General features: G+C 37.0%; 1 protein-coding gene across 1 annotated transcript in view; it reads right to left on the reverse strand.

The window, feature by feature from the left end:
• Positions 1-8,690: 8,690 nt before the first annotated feature.
• Positions 8,691-23,156, reverse strand: part of LOC106096340 (uncharacterized) — a 54,873-nt gene continuing 40,407 nt past the window's right edge. The window contains exons 2-3 of the mRNA XM_059365952.1: positions 22,027-22,074; positions 8,691-10,277 (exon numbers count right to left, since the gene is read on the reverse strand). Of these exons, the coding sequence (XP_059221935.1) occupies positions 8,704-10,277; positions 22,027-22,074 (1,622 nt within the window). The 3' untranslated portion in view covers positions 8,691-8,703. The remainder of the gene's footprint in view (positions 10,278-22,026; positions 22,075-23,156) is intronic.

The raw sequence follows: 23,156 nt of genomic DNA on the forward strand, positions 1-23,156 counted from the left end.
AAGAATATATATTCTTGATCGTCTCGACGCTCTGAGTCTATCTAGCCATGTCCGTCCATCTGTCTGTCGAAATCACAATAATGGTCGAACGCTTAAAGCTAGCGACTAACGAAATTTTGCACAGATACTTAATATTGATGTAGGTCGTTGAGGATAGAAAATGGGCCATATAAGTTCAGATATAGCTCCCATATGAAGAGATCTTCCGGTTTCACTTCCTGTGCCTCCGGCAGCCGCAACTTTTGTCCGATTTGGCTCAAATTTTGCACGTAGTGTTCTGTTATAACTTCCAAAATCTATGCCAAGTACGGTTCAAATCGGTCTATAGCCTGATATAGCTCTCATATGCGGTGTTTTATCACCGCTTCCAACAACTGTGCAAAGTTAGGTCCAAATCGTTCTATAACCTGATATAACTCCCATATAAACCGATCTCCCGATTTGATTGCTTGAGCCGCAATTTTTGTCCGATTTGGCTGAAATTGAGCATGAACTGTTTTGTTATGACTACCAACAACTCTGCTTAGTACGGTCCAAATTGGTCTATAACCTGACATAGCTCTCATATAAACCGATCTCCCGATGTGACTTCTTGAGTCCTTAAAAGCCACAATTTTTGTCCGATTTGGCTGAAATTCTTATCTAATTTGGCTTAAATTTTGTACAATGGTCTTTTTTATGACCTGCAACATAGGTGCCTTGTATGGGATAGATCGGTGCAAAACCTGATATAGCTCTCATATAAATCGATCTCCCGATTACACATCGTGAGCCTCTAGAGGGCGTGATTCGTATCCAATTTGGATGAAGTTGAGCTTAGTGACTTTTTCTATGAATTAGAACATTTGTGCCGAATATGGTCTGAATCAGTCTAAAATCTGATATAGCTCCCATATAAACCGATTATACTCTTGAGCCTCTAGGGGGCATAATTTCTATCCGATTTTACTGAAATTGTGCACAATGGTATCTACTATAGTCTCCAACATTCAAGGCAACTATGGTCCGAATCGTTTCAAAACATGATATATTTCCAATATCATGGCATGGTTCTTATCCATTATCCCTTGTTTGCCTATAAAGAGATATCGGGCAAAAAACTTACCAAATTCGATCCTTGGTGGAGGTTATATAAGATTCGGTCCGGCTGATTTTGTTCTCTTTGAGATCTGCTTTGCATTTTTTCCAGTACTTTCATGCATATTGCATATTTATTTTCATGCTGCTAACTGCCCCCGAGTAGTGTACAAATATTTATAAACATTTCCTAAATAAACATTAGGCCAATTTGGGAAATCTTGCAAATATTTCCGTTACCTCAACAAGGCACTCCAGCAACAACACAAAAAATGGCACGCGTCAAAAAATAAATAGGAAACACCATTTTTAAAATGAACTTCCGACATGTGGAAGGCTACAGGGAGAAGGAAATCAAAATAAAAGTACCATTTGAAAAAGCTTATAAAAGAAACCCTTTTTTCTTCGAGTACCCCACCAAAAAGTACTGGTCACCATGCTTTAAGTAAGTAGTTAAATAATGGCACTAAAAGTAGATTTACAGCATACAAAAAATCACTTGAAAAAAAAAATATGTCAATATGTTGCGCTTTATTATGGGTTGGCCGGATGGCCTAACGTTAGTTTGGGCCGTTTGTGTATGGGCTCTAACAAATATTTAAAGCCCTTATTTGTATATGTAAGAGCAGCGGCATAGGGCAGGCAGGCAGGCCAAGCATGAGGACAGTATAAATCCTTTGACAATGTTAGCATGGTGTATAAATACTCAACGCATGTATTCACAACCATATTTCTTTTCTACCATTCGACCCATTCAATGTCAACCCCTACATTTGCCACTTTTCGATTTATCGCACAAATGTTGTCTCTGCTTTGTTGAAAAAAAAAAATGGGAATCTTTGGTGGTTAGAGAAACCAAAAGGAAAGGGTTACGCACATGAAGGCTGCATACATATTTATATCTTATGTAGAGTAAGTTTGTGTGTTAAATGTCCTTGTATGTCCTGCTGCTACAACTTGTTGTGGCTCATGAAATATGGACCTGTAATCGAGTAAACCTTTCACCCAGATTTACCCCATACTCATACCAGCGGCGAAGGCCCTTTACCATTCTTCGCTTCTATTTCCAGGCTTTTTTCCTTTTGGTCATTTGAAAATTGATTTTTTATTATTCCTAAGGACCTTGTGTTTGCATGTGTTTGTGCCCTGATTTGACATAATGTTTTAAATGATTTTTTTATGCCGTCGTCTAGTTTCTTAAGTGTTTTGAACATATTTTTTGGCCTCTTCTCCGTAAAAAACATGCCAATAGAAGACCTTCATCAAATGTTTTGTTCCCCAAGCATATGGGCTTGAGAGCTGAGCTTTCCAAAGAACATCATTGAAAAGGGTCATGAGGAATAATTTGGTATTTCGATTTAAAATGTTTTATTTGTAAATTTGTTGAAGGTTATTCTTAGTTGGGGTATACTAAAACGAGGGTCAATATAATGCAAGACTAACAAGTAAAATCGTGCTAAGTTCGGCCGGGCCGAATCTTATATACCCACCACCATGGATCTCATTTGTCGAGTTCTTTTCCCGGCATCTCTTCTTTGGCAAAAAAGGATACAAGAAACGATTTGCTCTGCTATTAGAGCGATATCAAGATATGGTCCGGTTTGAACCACAATTAAATTGTATGTTGGAGACCTCAAGAAGTAAAATGGAGAGATCGATTTATATGGGAGCTGTATCAGGCTATAGACCGATTCAGACCATAATAAACACATATGTTGATGGTCACGTATGGTGATGATGAGAGGATCCATCGTACAAAATTTCAGGCAAATCGGATAATAATTAACGACCTCTAGAGGCTCAAGAAGTCAGGATGCCAGATCGGTTTATATGGCAGCTATATCAGGTTATGAACCATTGTTCGATATCATAAGAAAATACTTCGTGCAAAAATTCATTCAAATCGGATAAGAATTGCGCCCTCTAGAGGCTCAAGAAGTCAAGACCCAAGCTCGGTTTATATGACAGCTATAACAGGTTATGAACCGATTTGAACCATACTTGGCACAGTTGTTGGATATAAAAACAAAATACGTCGTGCAAAATTTCAGTCAAATCGGACCAGAATTGCGCCCTCTAGAGATTCAAGAAATCAAGATCCAGGATCGGTTTATATGGCAGCTATATCAAAACATGGACGGATATGGCCCATTTACAATACCAACCGACCTACACTAATAAGGAGTATTTGTGCAAAATTTTAAGCGGCTAGCTTTACTTCTTCGGAAGTTAGCGTGCTTTCGACAGACAGACGGACGGACGAACAGACGGACAGGCATGGCTAGATCGACATAAAATGTCGCGTCGATCAAGAATATATATACTTTGTGGGGTCTTAGACGAATATTTCGAGTAGTTACAAACAGAATGACGAAATTAGTATACCCCCATCCTATGGTGGAGGGTATAAAAAGGCGTTATGTGCTTACAAAATTATATATTCGACCTTATCCTGAGCAATGACATTTTTAGTTTTATGAGCAGGATCCAGACTCCATGGTTGGAATGATCCCGATCGACTTATATACCATAGAAAGAGGCAAACTGTTTAAACCTTCAAACGACAACAACAGAAGCAGCCATGAAACATCGGACAAATTTGCAGTTAGTTGTCTGTCCTGAAATAACTCTGTATCTCAGTTCAAACGAAACAAGTCCTGGTTGAGGACAGACCCCGGATTGAAAGATCAATATAATGAACTCCTTCGAGGAGATTCTAACTTAAATAATATGTCTCGAGTTTGTTCTGATAGTGACAACTACCCGAATATGACCTATAATCTGCCGCATCACGCGGTTTTTAAACCTGATAGCCCTACCACCAAATTCCGTAGGGTTTTTTTTGCTTCCAATCCCACCTCTAATGGCGTTAGCTTTAATGATATTTTGTATACTGGACCCGTGCTTCAAGCAAACCTTATTGTCTTAGTTCTCCTCTGGAGACTTTTTAGGTTTGTTTATAATGCTGACATTGAGAAAATGTATAGAAAAATTCTGTTGAATCCCGATCCGACCTCATATCAGCGAATTGTTATCAGTTTAGCCCCAGATGATGAAATTCACGATTTCAAATTGAACACTGGTTCCTTCGGTGTGAATTGTGCCCCATATTTAGCTATACGGACCCTCTTTCAAATAGCGGGCTGCGAATGCGACAAGGTCGCAAATGTATGTCGATGACATATTGGCAGGTGCTCATGATCCCAACCATGTCATAAAGAGTCGCGATGAACTTTTTGAAGTTCTAGGACAGCTAATGGCCAAGTACTATTACTAGACTTGCACCCCGAGTATTTATTGGATGGTGAATTTCTCAACATATCTGATTCAAGTACCAATAAAACTTTGAGTTTATGTTGGAGCGCTGGAAATTTTTTTTTATACCCACCATCGAATATTGAGGGTATATTAATTTTGTCATTCCGTTTGCAACACGTCGAAATGTCCATTTTCGAACCTATAAAGTACATATATTCTTGGTCGTCCTAAAATCTAAGACGATCTAGCCTTGGCCGTCCGTCTGAAACTTTGCACAGGTTCAAACAAAATTTTAAGTTCTGTTTTCGTGTTAGCTGACAAAATTTGAACTTTGAGCAAATTTCAAAACTAAAAATTTATTTAGAAAACTGCTTTTTATACCCTCCACCATAGGATGGGGGTATACTAATTTCGTCATTCTGTTTGTAACTCCTCGAAATATGCGTCTTAGACCCCATAAAGTTTATATATTCTTGATCCTCATGACATTTTAAGTCGAACTATCCATGTCCGTCTGTCTGTCGAAAGCACTCTAACTTTCGAAGCAGTAAAGCTAGGCGCTTGACATTTTTCAAAAATACTTTTTATTAGTGTAGGTCAGTTGGGATTGTAAATTGGCCAAATCGGTCCATGTTTTGATATAGCTGCCATATAAACCGATCTTGGGTCTTGACTTCTTGAGCCTTTAGAGGGCGCAATTATCGTCCGATTTGACTGAAATTTTGTACGTGGTGTTTTGGTATCACTTCCAACAACTGTGCTAAGTATGGTTGAAATCGGTGCATGTTTGATATAGCTGCCGTATAAAACGATCTGGGGTCTTGACTTCTTAAGCCTCTATAGGGCGTAATTCTCGTCCGATTTGACTGAAATTTTGCACATTGTGTTTTGGTATCACTTCCAACAATTGTGTTGAGTATGATTTAAATCGGTTCATAATCTAGTATAGCTGTCATATAAACCGATCTGGGATCTTGAGCCAATAGGGCGTGCAACTCTTATCTGATTTGGCTGAAATGCATGAAGTGTTTTGTAATGACTTCCAATAACTGTGCCAAGTATAGCGCAAATCGGTACATAACCTGATATAGCTGCCATATAAACCGATCTGGGATCTTGACTTCTTGAGCCTCTAGAGGGTGCAATTCTTATCCGATTTGGCAGAAATTTTGTACAACGGCTTCTCTCATGATCTCCAACATACGTGTCTAATATGGTCTGAATCGATCAATAACTTGATACAGCTCCCATAAAAACCGGTCTCCCGATTTTGCTTCTTGAGCCCCTACAAGGCGCAATTCTTATCCGAATGAACTGAAAAATTACACAATTACTTCTACAATATTCAGCATTCATTTAAAGTCTGAATCGGACTAAAACATGGTATAGCTCCAATAGCATAACAGTTCTTATTCAATATTCTTTGTTGGCCTAAGAGGAGATGTTGCGCATAGAACTCGACAAATGCGATCCATGGTGGAGGGTGTAAAAGTTTCGGTCCGGCCGAACTTAGCACGCGTTTACTTGTTTGTTAATAAAATTGTTTCATTTATAATGTCAATTGCTACGTTTAATTGCATCTTTACATTTATGATACATTTATTCCACATTTGTGAGAGCATAATCAGGCCTTTATCTATTAAATTTTGTTGATATTATACATTTTTTTGGAAAAAATTAAATTTTTATTTTTTGACCTTACATAGGCTTCTATTTATTTGACACAATTTAGGCTTTAATTTGGGCTCACATGCCTTGAATGACTCGTTTTTGTGGTAAACGAGTCGTTTTGCCATTAACAGCTTTAATCTGAACATAGTATTACCTAGGAATTCAAAGAAAATTTTTATTTTTTAAGATTAATGATCGCATGTTTATTATATTGGGTTGCCCAAAAAGTAATTGCGAATTTTTTAAAAGAAAGTAAATGCATTTTTAATAAAACTTAGAATGAACTTTAATCAAATGTATAATTGCCATTTTGTTCGATAACCTTTTGCCATCTTCCTGGCAAATTTTGTATTCCACGCTCTTAGAACTTCTGGCCTTTATCTGAAAAAAACTGAACCAAGTGCGATTTTATAGCCTCATCATTGCCGAAAGTTTTACCATTTAAGGAGTTCTGCAAAGATCGAAATAAATGGTAGTCTGATGGTGCAAGGTCAGGGCTATATGGTGGATGCATCAAAAGTTCCCAGCCAAGCTCACTCAGTTTTTGGCGAGTGACCAAAGATGTGTGAGGTCTAGCGTTGTCCTGGTGGAATATGACACCTTTACGATTGACCAATTCTGGTCGCTTCTCCTTGATGGCTGTATTCAATTTGTCCAATTGTTGACAGTAAACATCTGAATTAATCGTTTGGTTCCTTGGAAGCAGCTCAAAATATACCACACCCTTCCAATCCCACCAAACAGACAGCATAACCTTCTTTTGGTGGATATCAGCCTTTGAAGTGGTTTGCTTGGACCATGATCGTTTTCGACTAACGTTGTTGTAAACAATCCATTTTTCATCTCCAGTTATGATTCGTTTTAAAAACGGATCGAATTCATTGCGTTTAAGGTGCATATCACAAGCGTTGATTCGGTTTGTTAAATGAATTTCTTTCAATACATGTGGTACCCATATTAAAATTGACGCCAAACAAACAAATGTAAACAAAATTTCGCGCACTTTTTTTCTAAAGCAAGCTAAAAGTAAGAGCTGATAACTGACAGAAGAAAGAATGCAATTACAGAGTCACAAGCCGTTGAAAAAAATTTGTCAACGCCGACTATATTACCGACAATTACTTTTTGGGCAACCCAATATAATAAAGAGAAACGTATGCTGTCAATGAAAGTAAACATAAACCAAATGGCCGCCACAACCACGTTTGTAGGACCATACTGGGCGATTCAAAATAACACGTAGGAAAAGCCTATAATACTCTATGTTACCTGTCAGAGACGGTTTCTTAGCCAACTGTTTTATAAGAAAACTTTGACTAATTTAAATACCTTTAAATTGTGTGGTTTGAACCGAGTTGCTAAACAGTGTATTGATCAGGGATATCTTGAAATCTCTCCATATTGGCTACAGTGTTTCTAGACCGTTGATATTCGTAATCGATCAATACCATGTGATGACATTATGAAGGAGTTAAACCAAAGAACGTTTGTTAATGATGTTATGGCTCCTTACAAATGTCTATGGATATCCAATGTTCTTTTCATTATAATGTTTTGCCATAGATAGTAAGCAGGACTCCCTTTAATATATCAATGCTGTACATAGTTCTTAAAATGTTTGGATGCATTTGCTACTCCAAAATTTTTTTTACTTATTTCCAATTAAAAGAAAACATTTTAAATTTGTTTTTTTAATAATTTCAATTTATTGTTAAATATATTTAAATATTATAGTTTGTTTTACACATTAACATTTATATTACACGAATATCTGCAATTAGTTTATTAGGGGTAAATATATTAAATATATATAAATGATATCTGTATGTAACCTGTCATTGTAATAAATACGCTTGTCTTTGTTGTTGTTGTTAGTAGTATACTTTTGTTACCAGTGGAGTAGAATGTCTTGGGGTAATTTGTTGTAGGAACTTTTAATAAATGCTACTCCTATTCTTATCGTTCAAGGACTGGTGTTATATAGGGCCTAAGGGGAGTGTCCTTACATGCTAGTTCAGTATTTACAAAAATGAAGTCTACTTAAATTCGTTAATCAAGTTCATAGAATAAAGTAACTAACAATAGTGGAAGTTTCAAGTGTTTCATTTTGTTTTTGGTTTTCTTGGGGAGGGTACTTTAAAATATTTTTTTTGTTTTAAATTTACAACAAGTTTTTTTTTGTTAGCAATTTCTTTGATATGAATACTGAAATGGAATGTTGTCGTAAGTGGAGATTTTATTATTTTTAGATATATACAAAGTGTTGTGTTTTGTGTGATGGTTCATTTATAAGGTCTGAACAGTCGACCTTAGCTGGTAGCTAAGCCCTTATCAACAAGCCGAATATATTCAATTAGACAACCAATTGGCATCTAAAGGTCTCATCACTGTATGCGGCGTCTGCAGTGAATGCTGATAATGAGCGTAATCCTGAGCTTTGGTATGCCATGAGGATATGTTGTAGACGGAGGAGGACGAGGGCGAGTTATTTGTGCCAGTCGGCTCTGTTACATAGGAATCATGATGATAGTTGGAGGGACATGGATAACTAGCATTGCTGCCGCCGCCCATCATTGAGGGAAATAGGCCATCCTTGCTTGCAGCCATAGCTAGAACCTGTGTCCCCAAGCGATATGAGCTTGAGTCCATGTTATCTACATAGCCATTGTGAGTGTACTCTTCAGGGGTATACCAACATCATTCCTGTTTGCCGCTGGGATAGTGAGGAGAAAGGGAACTTATTGAGCTGCCACAGAGCGAGGAAGCCTCATGACCATTGGTAAGATTTAGAGATTGAGGGGGATAACCAAAGGCCTGACTGCTTAAGGGAGTGCCTGTGGGACTATCCAAATCAAGGGAGGGATTGGATCTTTTCTCTTTCTGTCTGCGATTACAGAACCACACACGCACCACCTCCTTTTCCATATTCATTTGGTCGGCCAGTTGATTGATTTCCTCTGAGGTGGGTTTACAGTTGATGGCAAATGCCCTTTCCAAGGTGGAGCGAACATTTGTCTCAATGGAGGTACGCTTCTTGCGTCGCCGACCCATAATATTTTCTGGGGTCACCAAGGGAGCGGAGGTCATGGCCGTAAGATTGAAAATGCCTCCTGGCTTGGAGACAGTGTTATCGGCATCCTCTAGCCATTTTTGCAGCAAGGGCTTCAATTTGCACATATTCTTGAAACTCAAGTTCAAGGCTTCAAAGCGGGAAATGGTGGTTTGTGAAAAATCATTGCCATACAATTTGCCCATGGCCAGGCCCACATCACCCTGAGTGAAGCCCAGCTTTATGCGCCTTTGTTTGAAGGTTTTGGCAAATTGCTCCAACTCCTCCAAGTCGGTGGTTTCTTCGGGTGATTGGTCCAAAGTGCGTGCTGCCTGGGAGAGAGTATTGGCAGAGGAGCTTTTCGAATTTTGTGGGGTACTGGAGTAGCCAAGAGCCGATTGTGTCATAGAGGATTGGGGAAAGGCTGGAGTCATGCCGGGTGTATTGGGAGTCATGGCAGCACTGCTGAGACTCATGGGCAAGTGTAGAGCATTAGGTGGTGTGGTCTGCTGCGAGTTGGTGGTGGCAGGAGTAGGTTGTGAGGAGGCATTGGAGGGAGTATGCATGCGAGCTGAACCATGGCGTGAGACAGGACTTAAAGAAGGACTTCTCAAAGGTGATTTATTCTGGGGAGTCGAATAATTCTTCATATTCATATTGGGAGTTTTGCACAATGGTTCCTCTTCTTGTTGGGGCAGCTTTGAGGGCTCTTCTTGTAGACTATGTTGCTGTTGTTGCTTCATTTGCTGCAAAGCCTGTAATTGTATCATGGCTTGCAATGAATTTTGCAATAGAAATTGGGCTGCTGCAGGATTCTGCAAAGTGTCGGGAGCCATTTGCCGCATCATTTCCATATAGCCTTGCAGCTGCAGCTGAAAGGCATGTTGCATATCCTCCGGTTGCAAGGCAGCAGCAGCTAAACCCAAAGGATTTTGCAATAGCAAAGGAGCCAAAGGATTTTGTAAGGCGGCCAAGAATGAGTTTGCATTGGTATTGGGAAAAACATTATTGCCAGCCTCTGGTGCAGTGGGGATTTTCTCTTGCTGTGCCACAATGGGTGAGGGAGAACGATTCTGACGTTTGGGAGTATTGCTGTGACAAGCCAAATCCAAAACTTCATTTTCCATTTCAGAGTCTAACTCACGAGAACGCTTTTGGCTAAGATTGGTGGGTGAGGGTGAATGATATTTGGCATCATCATTTTCAAAGTATGAGCGACAAGCTGGAAAGAGAGAAACGAGAAGAGATGGAATTATTAAAAATGATCAAAGAGTAATAGAAAAAAGTAATGCGAGTATAATTTTTTAAAGCAGGGAAATAAAAATTGGGTAGAAAGAAAAAGCGAATTGTTAACTTGAATAAACTTTTGTAACAAATCAAGACGAGTCATTTTTAAAAATATAAAATACAAGTAGGTTAAGTTATAGTGGCAGTCCGCAATGAGGCTCATTTAGACAATTTTTGTCTTTTGTGATGCTATGGTAGCGACGGAACAAAACCTTTGGTGAGCTCTTAGTTATCCGAGCGCGCTACTAAAACAGGAAAATAAAAAATAGGTAAAAAGAAATGAAAAGAAAAAAATATTTAAAGCGAATTGTTAAAATTTTGTAACTAATCAAGGCAAGCCATTGTTAGAAATGCTAAATCCAAGTAGGATAGTATAGCGACATAACAAAACCTTCGGTGAGGTATTAGTTATCCGAATTACCAGAGCAACATCCAAGTAAAGAGAAATGAAAAGAAAAAATCGTCTACACTAATACCCAACTTGGCCCAGGTTCTAGGCAGTTTTATTTGCGGTAAGGTTAGCTTGTATGAGAAAGAAGTAGGGGAATGGTTTCTCTTTACCTCATTCGCCTACAAACTACAAATTGCAGCAAATAATATAGCCATGAAGGCCACCGTATGTCCGCCTACGACGCCAAACGCCTGGGTTCGAATCCTGGCGAGAAGATCAGAAACAATTTTCAGCGGTGGTTATTGCCTCCTCATACTGGTGGCATTTGTGACGTACTATGCCATGTAAAAACTTATCGCACTGCGTTCGAACTTGGCCATTGAGCTTAAACTTGAATCACAGCACAGCACTCATTGATATATGAGAAGTTTGCCGTATTCCTTAATGGAAGGTTCATGGGAAACGGGACACAATTAGATTTTGTTATGTTATAAAAGTTTCGACTATCGTCCTTAGAAAGCATTTGAAATTTTCTACAAAAATTCAAAGCTAGCCCTAAATGTATGCATGGTTGTGCATATCTCCACAAACCTGAATATTCTCATATAAAAGTACAGTGTCTATATATATTTTGGCCTCAAGTGTGAAAATCCTTCATTTACTGAATTGAAATACCAAAAATCACTGCATGTCCTGTCGATAAAGCAACAACGGCGACAGATATACAAACTCAAAAATACAAAAATTTTATCAGCTGCCACTCACACAGTCACATGGTGAAAACAATGCAAACAACAAATAAGAGAATATCACCTGGTCACCACTTGGTAGTATATGCAGTATGTCAGGGACACATAGTGCCTTGTCAGGACAATATAGAACACTGGCAAGGTAGACCAGTGCAAATGCTTGGCAGTGCATACAGAAGACCAAAAATGAAACATCAGGAGGTGTAAAAAATCAAACAAAGATTTATTTACAACTTTTAATGATTCATTTCTGTTTCTTTTGATTGCGAATGAAGAAGCAAAAGAGGATGTTGAATAGTACAGAGAAGTCAAAAAAAAAAAAGTATTGAGAAATTTATGAAATTGGAGATTGTTGTTTTGTGTTAGGCAAAATCAAAGGATTTGGGTTTGTCTCCTACCAAGTTTCACTTTAATGAACCTGACTGCCATTGGAAAAAATCCCTAAACAAGTCATGGCACAAAACATTTCTCTATGCAATTGCAATATCTAAAACTGCATGATATATAAATAATGTGATTTCTCTTTTGTCTTTTATTTCTTTGTTTCCGCAAATGAAATGGTGGCAAATTATACTACCCATCCCCCCCTCTATGGGTTTTATGCCACAGAAGGGGTGTTTTTACTATAGAGCACCCTTTATGTTGGAAAAAGGGAAAACAATTTTAATCGGCACCATGTTTAATTTCAAAAGTGAAGTGAATTTTCAACAAATGTTTTCAGTTATGCTCTTTGCCAATGCGCGATTTTAATCTTCCCCCTCCCTGGCTCATCGCTTTCAACCCCTGTCTAATTGCATTCATTCAATGATGTTTGATTTGCGTTTGGCCACACAGCCACAGCGCATGAAGAAAGGGTGAGATTTTATTTTCATTTTCTAAGTATGAGTTTGAATTTTTAGATTTTTATCGTATGTAACGAATTTTTGCTAATTTAAACATAAAATGTTATAAATTTCATAGAGCAAAAACAAGGACAAGGACATAACATGCAATACATGCTGAATATAATCGAAAATGACACTTGAAATTTATAGCCTGAATAGAGGGTTAAAGGGATTTGTATATAGTTTGAAGCCTATAAGTAAGTAAAAGAACATTTTAAAACATATTTTTAGTAACAAAAAAGACTGTACTTTGTTAATACTTTTATACAAAAGTATATAAAAAATCACAAAAAAATTAAAAAAAAAAAATATAGAGTACAACAAAGTAAATGAAAAATTTAAAGAAAAATTTACAGTTGAAATTTTTTAGTCATTTTTTTCTAATCATTTTTCAGCATCTACTTTTTTCCTCACACCATTTATGTTATCTTATCCATTAGCTTACCCTATTAATTTTTTCCAAAAAAAAAAATTTCAAATGATTTCTTATTGTGAGATCCTTGTCAATACTCTTGTTAAACATCCCCATTGGCAAATCATATTTCCATAATTTTTGAATTTTTTTTCTGACTCCATTGTTAAGCCCACTCAATAAAAAACTATATGTGTCATGTAAATCTTTGGCTAAGCATATTTCATTTTATGACATTTCCGTTGCTATTGTTTAAAAAAAAAACGAAAAAAATTCAATATAATTTTTTTTGTTCTTTTTTATTGATCAGTATAAAGGATCTTCTTGGCATATAACCATTGTCCCTATTGTCCTGTTTGTTTGAATTTGTTCCTGTATTCCTTTTTTCCATGTAATCGGAGTCAGGATTTTGGTTGGCTTATTGTGTAATTGAGGGTGTGTGTGTAATTTTTTATAATTTTTTTGTATTGCATAGCCATGGATTTTGTTGTTGTTGTTATCCTGTCAATGTTAACGAGAAAAAACTGATATTTTTGAGAGAATTTTATTGAAATGGTTTGGAAGTTATAGACAGATGTTTAGTTTTAGAACATAGTGAAGGGCATTAGAGAATCACAAATCAAAAGAAAATGTAAAAAATGCAAAATTATATTAAAAGATAGACAAAGATGAAGAGAAGACTAAATTAAAATACGAAACTTTAAAAAATATTTTTTGAAATAAACAAAATTTATGAAATAATGAAAATTGTAATCAAATTATAATATGTAAACAGAATTTCAAAAGAAAGGAAGAAAAGAAACTTTGGACGCCCACCACCTCGAATATACATATTAACCTCACTATGCCAAGTCCAGTGAAAAATGCACCATTTATGAATCCTTAGCAACTATTTGGAAATCTGGTCCAATCTTGAAAATACTCGCCAAGGGACATCAAGCGGTCTGACACAATACACCATCCTAGAGCAGCTTAATCCAAATATGGTCCGATCTACACCATAGTCATGATCTGTAGGGGTTTAATACAGAACTGGTCATATGCAGAGGTTACCCGACCACTGCAGTGTGTATCAAGCGGAGATTCTTAAGGAAGTGATGAAATTGCTAAGATATAATTTCATAACGACTATTGGCATACATATCTTCCCAGACAGCCAGACAGCCATTAAATCCCTGGAGAACGTTTTTTGAACACAAAAACAGCCCTCGACTGTCTCAGATATCTTAACGAGATGGCTGAACAGTACAAAATTCACCAGTTCTGGGTGCCGGGCCACAGAGATATCCCAGCGAATTGTAAAGCGGGCGAGCTTGCGAGACTAGGAATTACCCTACACATTCCAGGTAAACTGAAATCTGTGGGTATGCCTCTAGCGACATGTAAACTAAGTTTTTAACAACAGGCCCGAAGTGCAACAAATGATAGAGTCGATATTTTTCTTCAATTTGGCCCAGATCGGTCCAGATTTGGATATAGCTGCCATACAGACCGATCTTTCGATTTAAGGTTTTTGGCCCATTAAAGGCTCATTTTTTGTCCCATATCGCCGAAATTTGGGACAGTAAGTTGTGTTAGGCCTTTTTACTTGATTTGGGCAGGACGGGGGAGGGGATTGCCCTCTAACACGTCCTTTTATTTGAATACAATACATTTTCGGTCATCCTACATGACAGTTTGGTGTTTCTTTTCATTGGGAGAAGAGGGTCGCTCTCACCCGACGCTAAGATCCAAAAGATAATTTATTTGTGTCCTTTAATGAGGAGATCTACGTGTAATTGAATCATTATATCATTAGATTAGATTCAAATTCTACTGTCATACACCTTTCGTTTAATTCCCATATTATCCCGATCGAACTACACGTCTTATTGAAGCACATTAGGTGTTTGGGCCGGTTCCAGACTCTGCCCCACATGTGTATATCATATTCGTAGTCAATTCTCAAAGACCTCTCATTTTATAACCATTTTGTGACGTTGGACATTCATGCCCCTTTTGGTGTTGGAGAGGCCCCGTAGACACCTTGTAGCAAAGTCTTATAACTGATATGTACTCAACTTCCAAACACGTTTTGTTTCATACCCATATTGTCAAAATCGGTAAATGTGTCCCGTTGTGGGGTTTTTAGGGGGTGGGGCGCCTCAGAGCCAAGGAATACATTTTTATATATCAGATTTTTACTCCACTTTCAAATACGTAGAATTTGATATCCACATTGTCCCAATCGTTAAATATGTCCTGCGAGGGGGTTTTTTGGAAAATTTAAGGAATAAATTTTTATGTCAGATTTGTACTCTGATGATAAATATCTTTCATTTGATACCCATATTGCCCAAAGCGATAGAGGTGTTGGGGGTGGGGAACTCCCGGCAATTAAGGTGACATTTTATGCAGGGTATGTATTCTACTCTTAAATACCTGTCATTTGACACCCATATTGCTTAAAAAGTGTCCAGTTGGGTGATGTTTTGGGGGGTGGGGGACTTCCCGACTTTAACCGTGACATTTTTATACCAAGTTCATACTCTACTCTTAAATACCTGTCATTTGATACCCATATTGTCCCAATTGGTAAACATGTCCGTTCGGGTGGGTCTTAGGATGGGGCGTCCCCCCGAGGTTATTTGACCCCAACATTTTATACCAATTTTGTGTTTTTGGGGTACCATATGGTGGCATACAAAATTTCGCTTAAATCGGTGCACCATTTTCAAGATCTGGCGTTTTTTGAAAATGGTGGTAAGAGGGAGGGTCCGCCCCCCACTTGGATATCAAAAAATGTAGTACCCTATTTTCACCGCTTATTTCGCTCAAATCGGTACACCCATCTTCAAGATCTGGCGTTTTTGAAAATAAGGGGAAAGGGGGAGGGTCCGCCCCTCTTCGGATTACAAAAAATTTAGTACCCTATTTTCAGCGGGGTCTCAAACTCTACCATCTGTGAAAATTTCATGAAAATCGGTTCAACCGTTTTTGAGTCTATACGGAACAGACAAACAAATATACAAAGCGCTACAATTTAATTTTTATATAAAAGATATATTATTTTATTTTTAATATTTATTACTTCAGTTCTGCTCTGACTGTCAAAGTGCTCGGTTGTGTCTAAGTTTTCAGCGGTTGATCATCTTTCGCTCTACCATCACATTTTGCAGCATTCAAGTCGGTTGTTTTGTAACTTTTCGTGCTCTCATTGAACTCTCTCGTTTATTAAAGTTACAAAGCATTTGAGAATTTTCGCGATGGCCCCAGGGGCCAAAACAAAAGGCAGGAGGGGAAGACCTCCTAGCATATTAAAAAGTCAAAAAATGACTAGACCGATACCTGCCCATTCGCTTCTCAATTGGGCACTTGGGATCTTTGATCCTAAGTCTTATATGCAGTAATATCCAAAAGATAAGATCTCATAACTCTGCTTTGTAAATATGAACATAATAATGAACCAATAAAGATGAAATTGAAAATTGCAATTGAAATATTTATTACTTGAAATTTATTTTTCTATTTATTATTACTTTTTAAATTATTTTTAATATTTTTTACGTATTCTTGATTATTAATTATTTTAATGAATTATATTTTATCTATTTTTTATTTTTATTTATTTATTATATATAAATATTTTTTTTTTTAATTTTTTTTAGATACACATATTTTTTGTTTATTTTTTATTATTTACAATTTACAAATTAATTAAGTTTTTTTTTATGTAAAAAAGTTTTATAGTTTTTTTGGGAATTTTTATAGTTTATTATTTACTTTTTTTTGTTAATGTATACTACATTATTTTTTTTTTAATAAAAAATAAAATTTATTATTATTTTATTTATTTTTTTATAAAAAAAAACCTTTTTCTTATAAAATTTTTCCCTTGAACTCAAGTCTTCCTTTTATTGGCTCTCCTCCCAATTAAACTAAAAACCTGTTGCTTCTTTCACACCTCTATTTCACTAAACAGCCCTCCCATTTAAAAATTTACATAATATAGTCCTTTCCGTTCCTTTGACACCCCTATTATAAAAAGAATCAATCACTGCTTTCATAAAAAAAAGAACACAATCCTTTGTTCAACATTAAATAAACACCTCTTAAACACGCAATCATTGTTTATACAACACCCAAACCTCAATTACCCCTTTTCACATAAAAAGGCTACACCATCATCCACCAAAAGCAATCTAATAAGCATATCATTTGAATAAAACACCTATTTAGCGTTTACGCTAACAATGGTGATTACAGAAAAAGGGTGGCCGCTCAAAAAACCCGGAGCTGCAATCAAAGTTAAATCGTAAAAAAAGGCGTACTGATAATAGCACCCTTCTGTGCATAATAAAGGGGTTGGATGTTTGCATATCAACACCAAGTTATATTCTGACTCTCCTAAGAGGTTCAGCGCCTGTTGAATTTGAATAATTTTGCATAATGAAGGGGTAACTGGGCATACCTAATTGTGTTTCTTTTTTTTTTTTATTATGACAATTTGTGTGTTTGTGTGTATGGCACACTTTTATTAGATGTCACAATATTTTAATGCGCCTGCGTAACCATTTAAAAGGTATGACATTATAATAAAGTGTCGTTAAAGTTAAATGGCATATAATTTACATAACCTTTAGCAAGGATTTTGATAGAGGATGGTGTGTTATGCAGCATAAAGAGGTTCGCTTTGGTGGTGGTGGTTTTTCTTTTTGTTTGGCAGTATGTGTGTGTGTGCGATATATCCTTGTTGAAAATTTATTATCTTTTGTATTTAAATTTTGAATAGGGAGGTTGTTATGTTATGCAAACATGAACCTTGCTATCTATACTCCATCCCCCTCCGGTACTACATTCATTGAAGTGTTTTTGGCAAAAATTTGTTCAAATGTGTGATAGTACACACCAGAAAAAATTTTTAGTGAAATTCTAACCATTAACAAGGTGTTTTATTTAAATGGGATATGGGTTTGGTGTATGCATAATTTTTTGGTGGATAATGCTTGAGGGTTGGTTTTTGGGCCAGAGGGTTGTAGGGGGTGCTGTATTTCATTTCATTCATTTGGAAAGTTGTTGTAGTTACTTTCTTCATTTGTATGTTTGTGACAAATTTGTGTTTTTAGTTTTAAAAACAATAGACAATAGATGAATGGACAGACAGACAAATGGACGTACGAACAGCCTTAGATATGTATGGATGTTATTGTTAACATTTTATTTTATTTCCGATTGTTATTTGGATTCTTTGACCAAGGGTCAGTTTTTCACTAATAGGGTCATGTGTCCATATCATGTGTAGTGACTTGTTTTCCTCTGCCCTCGTAGTGGCCACTCTATCCAAGGGGTCAACATTTATTTTTGCAATTCGGCAAACGGGGGTGTTACTAGAAATGCATGAGAGACAGTTGCAGTCTAAATATCTCATCATCATCATCATCTGCTGTTAGGGTGAATTTTGTTAGTTGTTATAGGAAATTTATAATGAATTTTTGGTATAAAAGAAAATTTAGAATGAGATGGGTGAGGGAGATGGGGAAGATTTGTTATGCTATAGGAAAATCCAAAAGGGGTGTGGACGAACATATAGATTTCAATTTTAGAATGATGAAAAGGAAAGGAAGCTATAGTTAAATTTGCCATTCAGTAGATGTTGTGGTAGTTATAAAAGAAACATTGGGACAACATTTTCAGATGATCGGTAGATGAAAGGGCTTGCTATCAGTGAAATTCTGTTATAGTATATGGGAGCTATGGCTAAATCCGTTCCGATTTCCAGCAAATTCACCGGTAATGATGAGAGTTGTAGAAGAATGGTAAAAAAATTATCCAAATTCCCATAATTGGGCCCTCTAGCGGCTCAAGAAGTCAATATTCGAGATCGGTTTATTTCAGACAAATTGGATAATAATTGCGCCCTCTAGCGGCTCAAAAAGTCAAGATCCGAGATCGGTTTTTATGGGAGATATAAGAGGTTGTGGCCTAAATCGGTTCGATTTAGGCCACACTTGGCGTAGTTGTTGGAAGTGAAATCAAAACAATTCTTGATAATTTTCAGCCTAAGCGGATAATTATAGCGCCCTCCTGCGGCTTAAGAAGTCAATATCCGAGATCGGTTTATATGGGAGCTGTATCAGGTAATGAACGGATTTTGACCATACTTGGCACAGTTATTGGAACTCATAATAAAATTCTTCATATAAAATTTCAGATAAATTCGATGATTTTAGATAAATCTAGCAGCTCAAGAAGTCAAGATCCGAGATCGACTTATACGGGATCTATCCCAGGTTATAGACCAATTTAGACCATACTTGGCATAGTTGTTGGAAGTAAAATCAAAACATGTCTCGCTGAATCGGATAATAATTGCGCCCTCTAGTGGCTCAAGGAGTGAAGATCCGAGATCAGTTTATAGGGAACTATATCAGGTTATGAACAGATTTTGACCATTTTTGGCGTAGTTGTTGGAAGTGAAATCAAAACAATTCTTGAAAATTTTCAGCCTAAGCGGATAATAATTGCGCCCTCTAGCGGCTCAAGAAGTCAAGATCCGAGATCGGTTTATGTGGGAGCTATAACAGCTTATGAACCGATTTAGCCCACACTTGGCGTAGTTGTTGGAAGTGAAATCAAAACAATTCTTGAAAATTTTCAGCCTAAGCGGATAATAATTGCGCCCTCTAGCGGCTCAAGAAGTCAAGATCCGAGATCGGTTTATATAGGAGCTATATCAGGTTATGAACCGATTTAGGCCACACTTGGCGTAGTTGTTGGAAGTGAAATCAAAACAATTCTTGAAAATAATAATAGCGCCCTCTGGCGGCTCAAGAAGTCAAGATTCGAGATCGGTTTATATGGGAGCTGTATCAGGTAATGAACGGATTTTGACCATATTTGGTACATTTATTGGAACTCATACAAAATTTCAGATAAAGCGGATAATTTTAGATAAATCTAGCGGCTCAATAAGTCAAGATCCGAGATCGATTTATATGGGATATATATAAGTTTATAAACCAATTTAGACCATACTTGGTGTAGTTGTTGGAAGTAAAATCAAAACACTTCTCGCCGAAGCGGATAATAATTGCGCCCTCTAGCGGCTTAAGAAATCAAGATCCGAGATCGGTTTATATGGGAGCTATATCAGATTATAAACCGATTTAGCCCATATTTGTCGTAGTTGTTGGAAGTGAAATCAAAACAATTCTTGAAAATTTTCAGCCTAAGCGGATAATAATTGCGCCCTCTAGCGGCTCAAGAAGTCAAGATCCGAAATCGGTTTATGTGGGAAACATATCTGGTTATAAACGGATTTTGACCATACTTGGTACAGTTATTGGAGGCCATAATAAAATTCCTCATACCAAATTTCAAACAAATCGAATAATAATTGCGCCCTCTAGCGGCTCAAGGAGTCAAGATTCGAGATTGGTTTATATGGGAGTTATATCAGGTTATGAACCGTTTAAGACCATACTTGTCGTAGTTGTTCGAAGTAAAATCAAAACACTTCTTGCAAAATTTTATTTGAGTCGTATAATAATTGCGCCCTCTATCGGCTCAAGATCCGAGATCGGTTTATAGAGAGCTATAACAGGTTATGAAACGATTGAGACCATACTTAGCATAGTTAGTGGAACTCAGAAAAAAACCATTCATGCAATAAGTCAATAAGTCAAGATTTAAGACGGTTTATATGACAGCTATATCAAAACATGAACCGATATGGCTCATTTACAATCCCAATCAATCTCAGCAATAGCAAGTATTCGTGAAAAATTTCAAAGCCTAGCTTTATTCCTTCGAAAATTAGCGTGCTTTTGATAAACTGAGAGACGGACGGACAGCAAACGGAGGGACGGACAGACAGTCGCATGGACGGACAGACGGTCGGATAGACGGACGGACAGACTGACGGACGGACAGACAGACAAGCAGGCTGACAGAGTGGTAAGGCTAAGCTCAGTCTACCACCGGGGTCAGCAGGTTGCAGATGGCTGAACGGCCTTTAGATAGAAAGACGGACGGCCTGACAGATAGACAGAGACACAAGCGGGTCGACAGACAGATCGACAAAGTGGTAGGGCTAAGCTCAGTCTACTACCGGGGTAAACAGGTTAGGGATGGCTGAACGGCCTTCAGATATGAAGGTAAGCTGCGAAGAATTTGCGTTCCTCGAGCCGGAGCAGCAGGACCCCGAAGATTCCACACCTCCAGGGATGCAAAGAAAAAATACAAAAAAATAGACAGACTGACTGATGGACGGGGAGACAGACGGATAGACGGACATGCATACAGACAAACAAAGGGACATTCCAAAATCGAATAGGGAAGTGTTTCTAATACAAGGTATTTTTCTTGATGCTCACAAGAACTTCTGTAAAATCAGAAACACTTTCTAAAAATTCCACGCGGCTCTCTTACTTCCAGCACGAGTTAAAATGATATTGGCAAAGTTTTTGAATGACAAAGGGGTTGAATATTAAGGATTATAGCCTTGTTATGACATGGAGACATCTAGGCAATCCTTTGATAATGTTTTCATTTATTTATATAACGTGGTACCTACATCCAAAGCGTGTCAATGGAAGAAATCCGCACACTTTCTGAGATGTTGCAAAAAAATCTCTTAAATCCCTAATAATTGTAAAGACATAGGAATCCTTTTTAAACCCCGCTTTCCTTTTCAATTTCCACCCTCGTTTTGATCACAAAAATTCACAATTTATTGCCCAAGATCTTACCCTTATGAAGACATACAGATAACAAGACCTTGCTAAAAGGATGTTCTTCCAAATACCCTTTTGCCACAAAAGTCGCCTACTTTCAGCGCGTGGCTAACATAAAGGGCCTATCCGCAGTAATAAAATTGCACAATTTCTAGGGTATTGCAATAAAATTTGTCGAAGCCTCTTAGCAACTCAAATAGAGGATCCCTTTTTGAAAATGTTGGTTTTCCTTTCAACTTCCTCCCTGTTTTTTTCCAAATATTGGAATTTGTTTCGATATTTCACAATCCCCTAAATGATTGCAATGAAAGGCATATAAAGACAATTTATAAAATTTGGTCACGTGTCCAAGAACACGATTAACATTTGCCACACGTTTCTACAAGGCTGGAAAGGATCTACTATTCCAGGAAAATTTGTATAAACTGTTGTATAAGGATTTTGGGTTTTTAGAAAGGGACATAAAAATACCGTTTTATCGCATAACAAGAATCTTAACAAAATGTAAAAAAAAAACAAAAGAATTATACACACCTGATAAAGATCGTATGGGTGAAGGTGATTTTGACATGTGTCTCAGATCTGTAAATGGAGAAGAAAAAAAGTGGAAATTTTAAATATTTTGTATAATTAGGAAAAAATCACGTACAAGAAAAATTTACATTTTCAGGGTGACAAAATTTATGCAAAAATATATATTGGGTTGCCCAAAAAGTAATTGCGGATTTTTTAAAAGAAAGTAAATGCATTTTTAGTTATGAACTTTAATCAAATATACTTTTTTTACACTTTTTTTCTAAAGCAAGCTAAAAGTAACAGCTGATAACTGACAGAAGAAAGAATGCAATTACAGAGTCACAAGCTGTTAAAAAATTTGTCAACGCCGACTATATGAAAAATCCGCAATTACTTTTTGGGCAACCCAATACAAACATGTTGGAGTTTTTTTTGTAGTTACTTGTGGGGTTTATGGAATAATTTTGGGTATAATCTACAGTTTTATTGGTTGTTTTAGAGATTTTTTTATACTCACCACCATAGGATGGGAGTGTACTAATCTAGTCATTCCGTTTGTAACACCTCGAAATATTGATCTAGGACCCCAGAAAGTATATATATTCTTGATCGTCTCGACATTCTGAGTCGAACTAGCCATGTCCGTCCGTCCGTCTGTCGCAATCACTATAGCGGTCGAACGCGTTAAGCTAGCAGCTTGAAATTTCGCATCAATACTTCTTATTGATGTAGATCATTGACGATTGTAAATGGGCCATGCCGGTTCAGATTTGGATATAGCTCCCATATAAACCGATCTCCCGATTTCACTTCTTGAGCCCCTGGAAGCCTCAACTTTTGTCCGACATGGCCTTTTAAGGCTATAGAAGCCACAATTGTTGTCCGTTCTTTACAAAATTTTGCAGGAGGAGTTTTATTTGATGTCCCAATACATGTGCAAAATTTCATAAAAATCTGTTCAGTTTTAGATATAGCTCCCATATATATCTTCCATCCGATATGGCCTATAGAAGCCACAATTTTCCACCGATCTTTACAAAATTTTGCAAGAGATGTTTTATTTGACCTCTTAATAAGCGTGAAAATTTTCATAGAAATCGGTTCATATTTAGATATAGCTCCCATATATATTTTCATCCGATATGGCT

The sequence above is a fragment of the Stomoxys calcitrans genome, chromosome 3 (assembly GCF_963082655.1).
Source record: "Stomoxys calcitrans chromosome 3, idStoCalc2.1, whole genome shotgun sequence".
NCBI lineage: Eukaryota > Metazoa > Arthropoda > Insecta > Diptera > Muscidae > Stomoxys > Stomoxys calcitrans.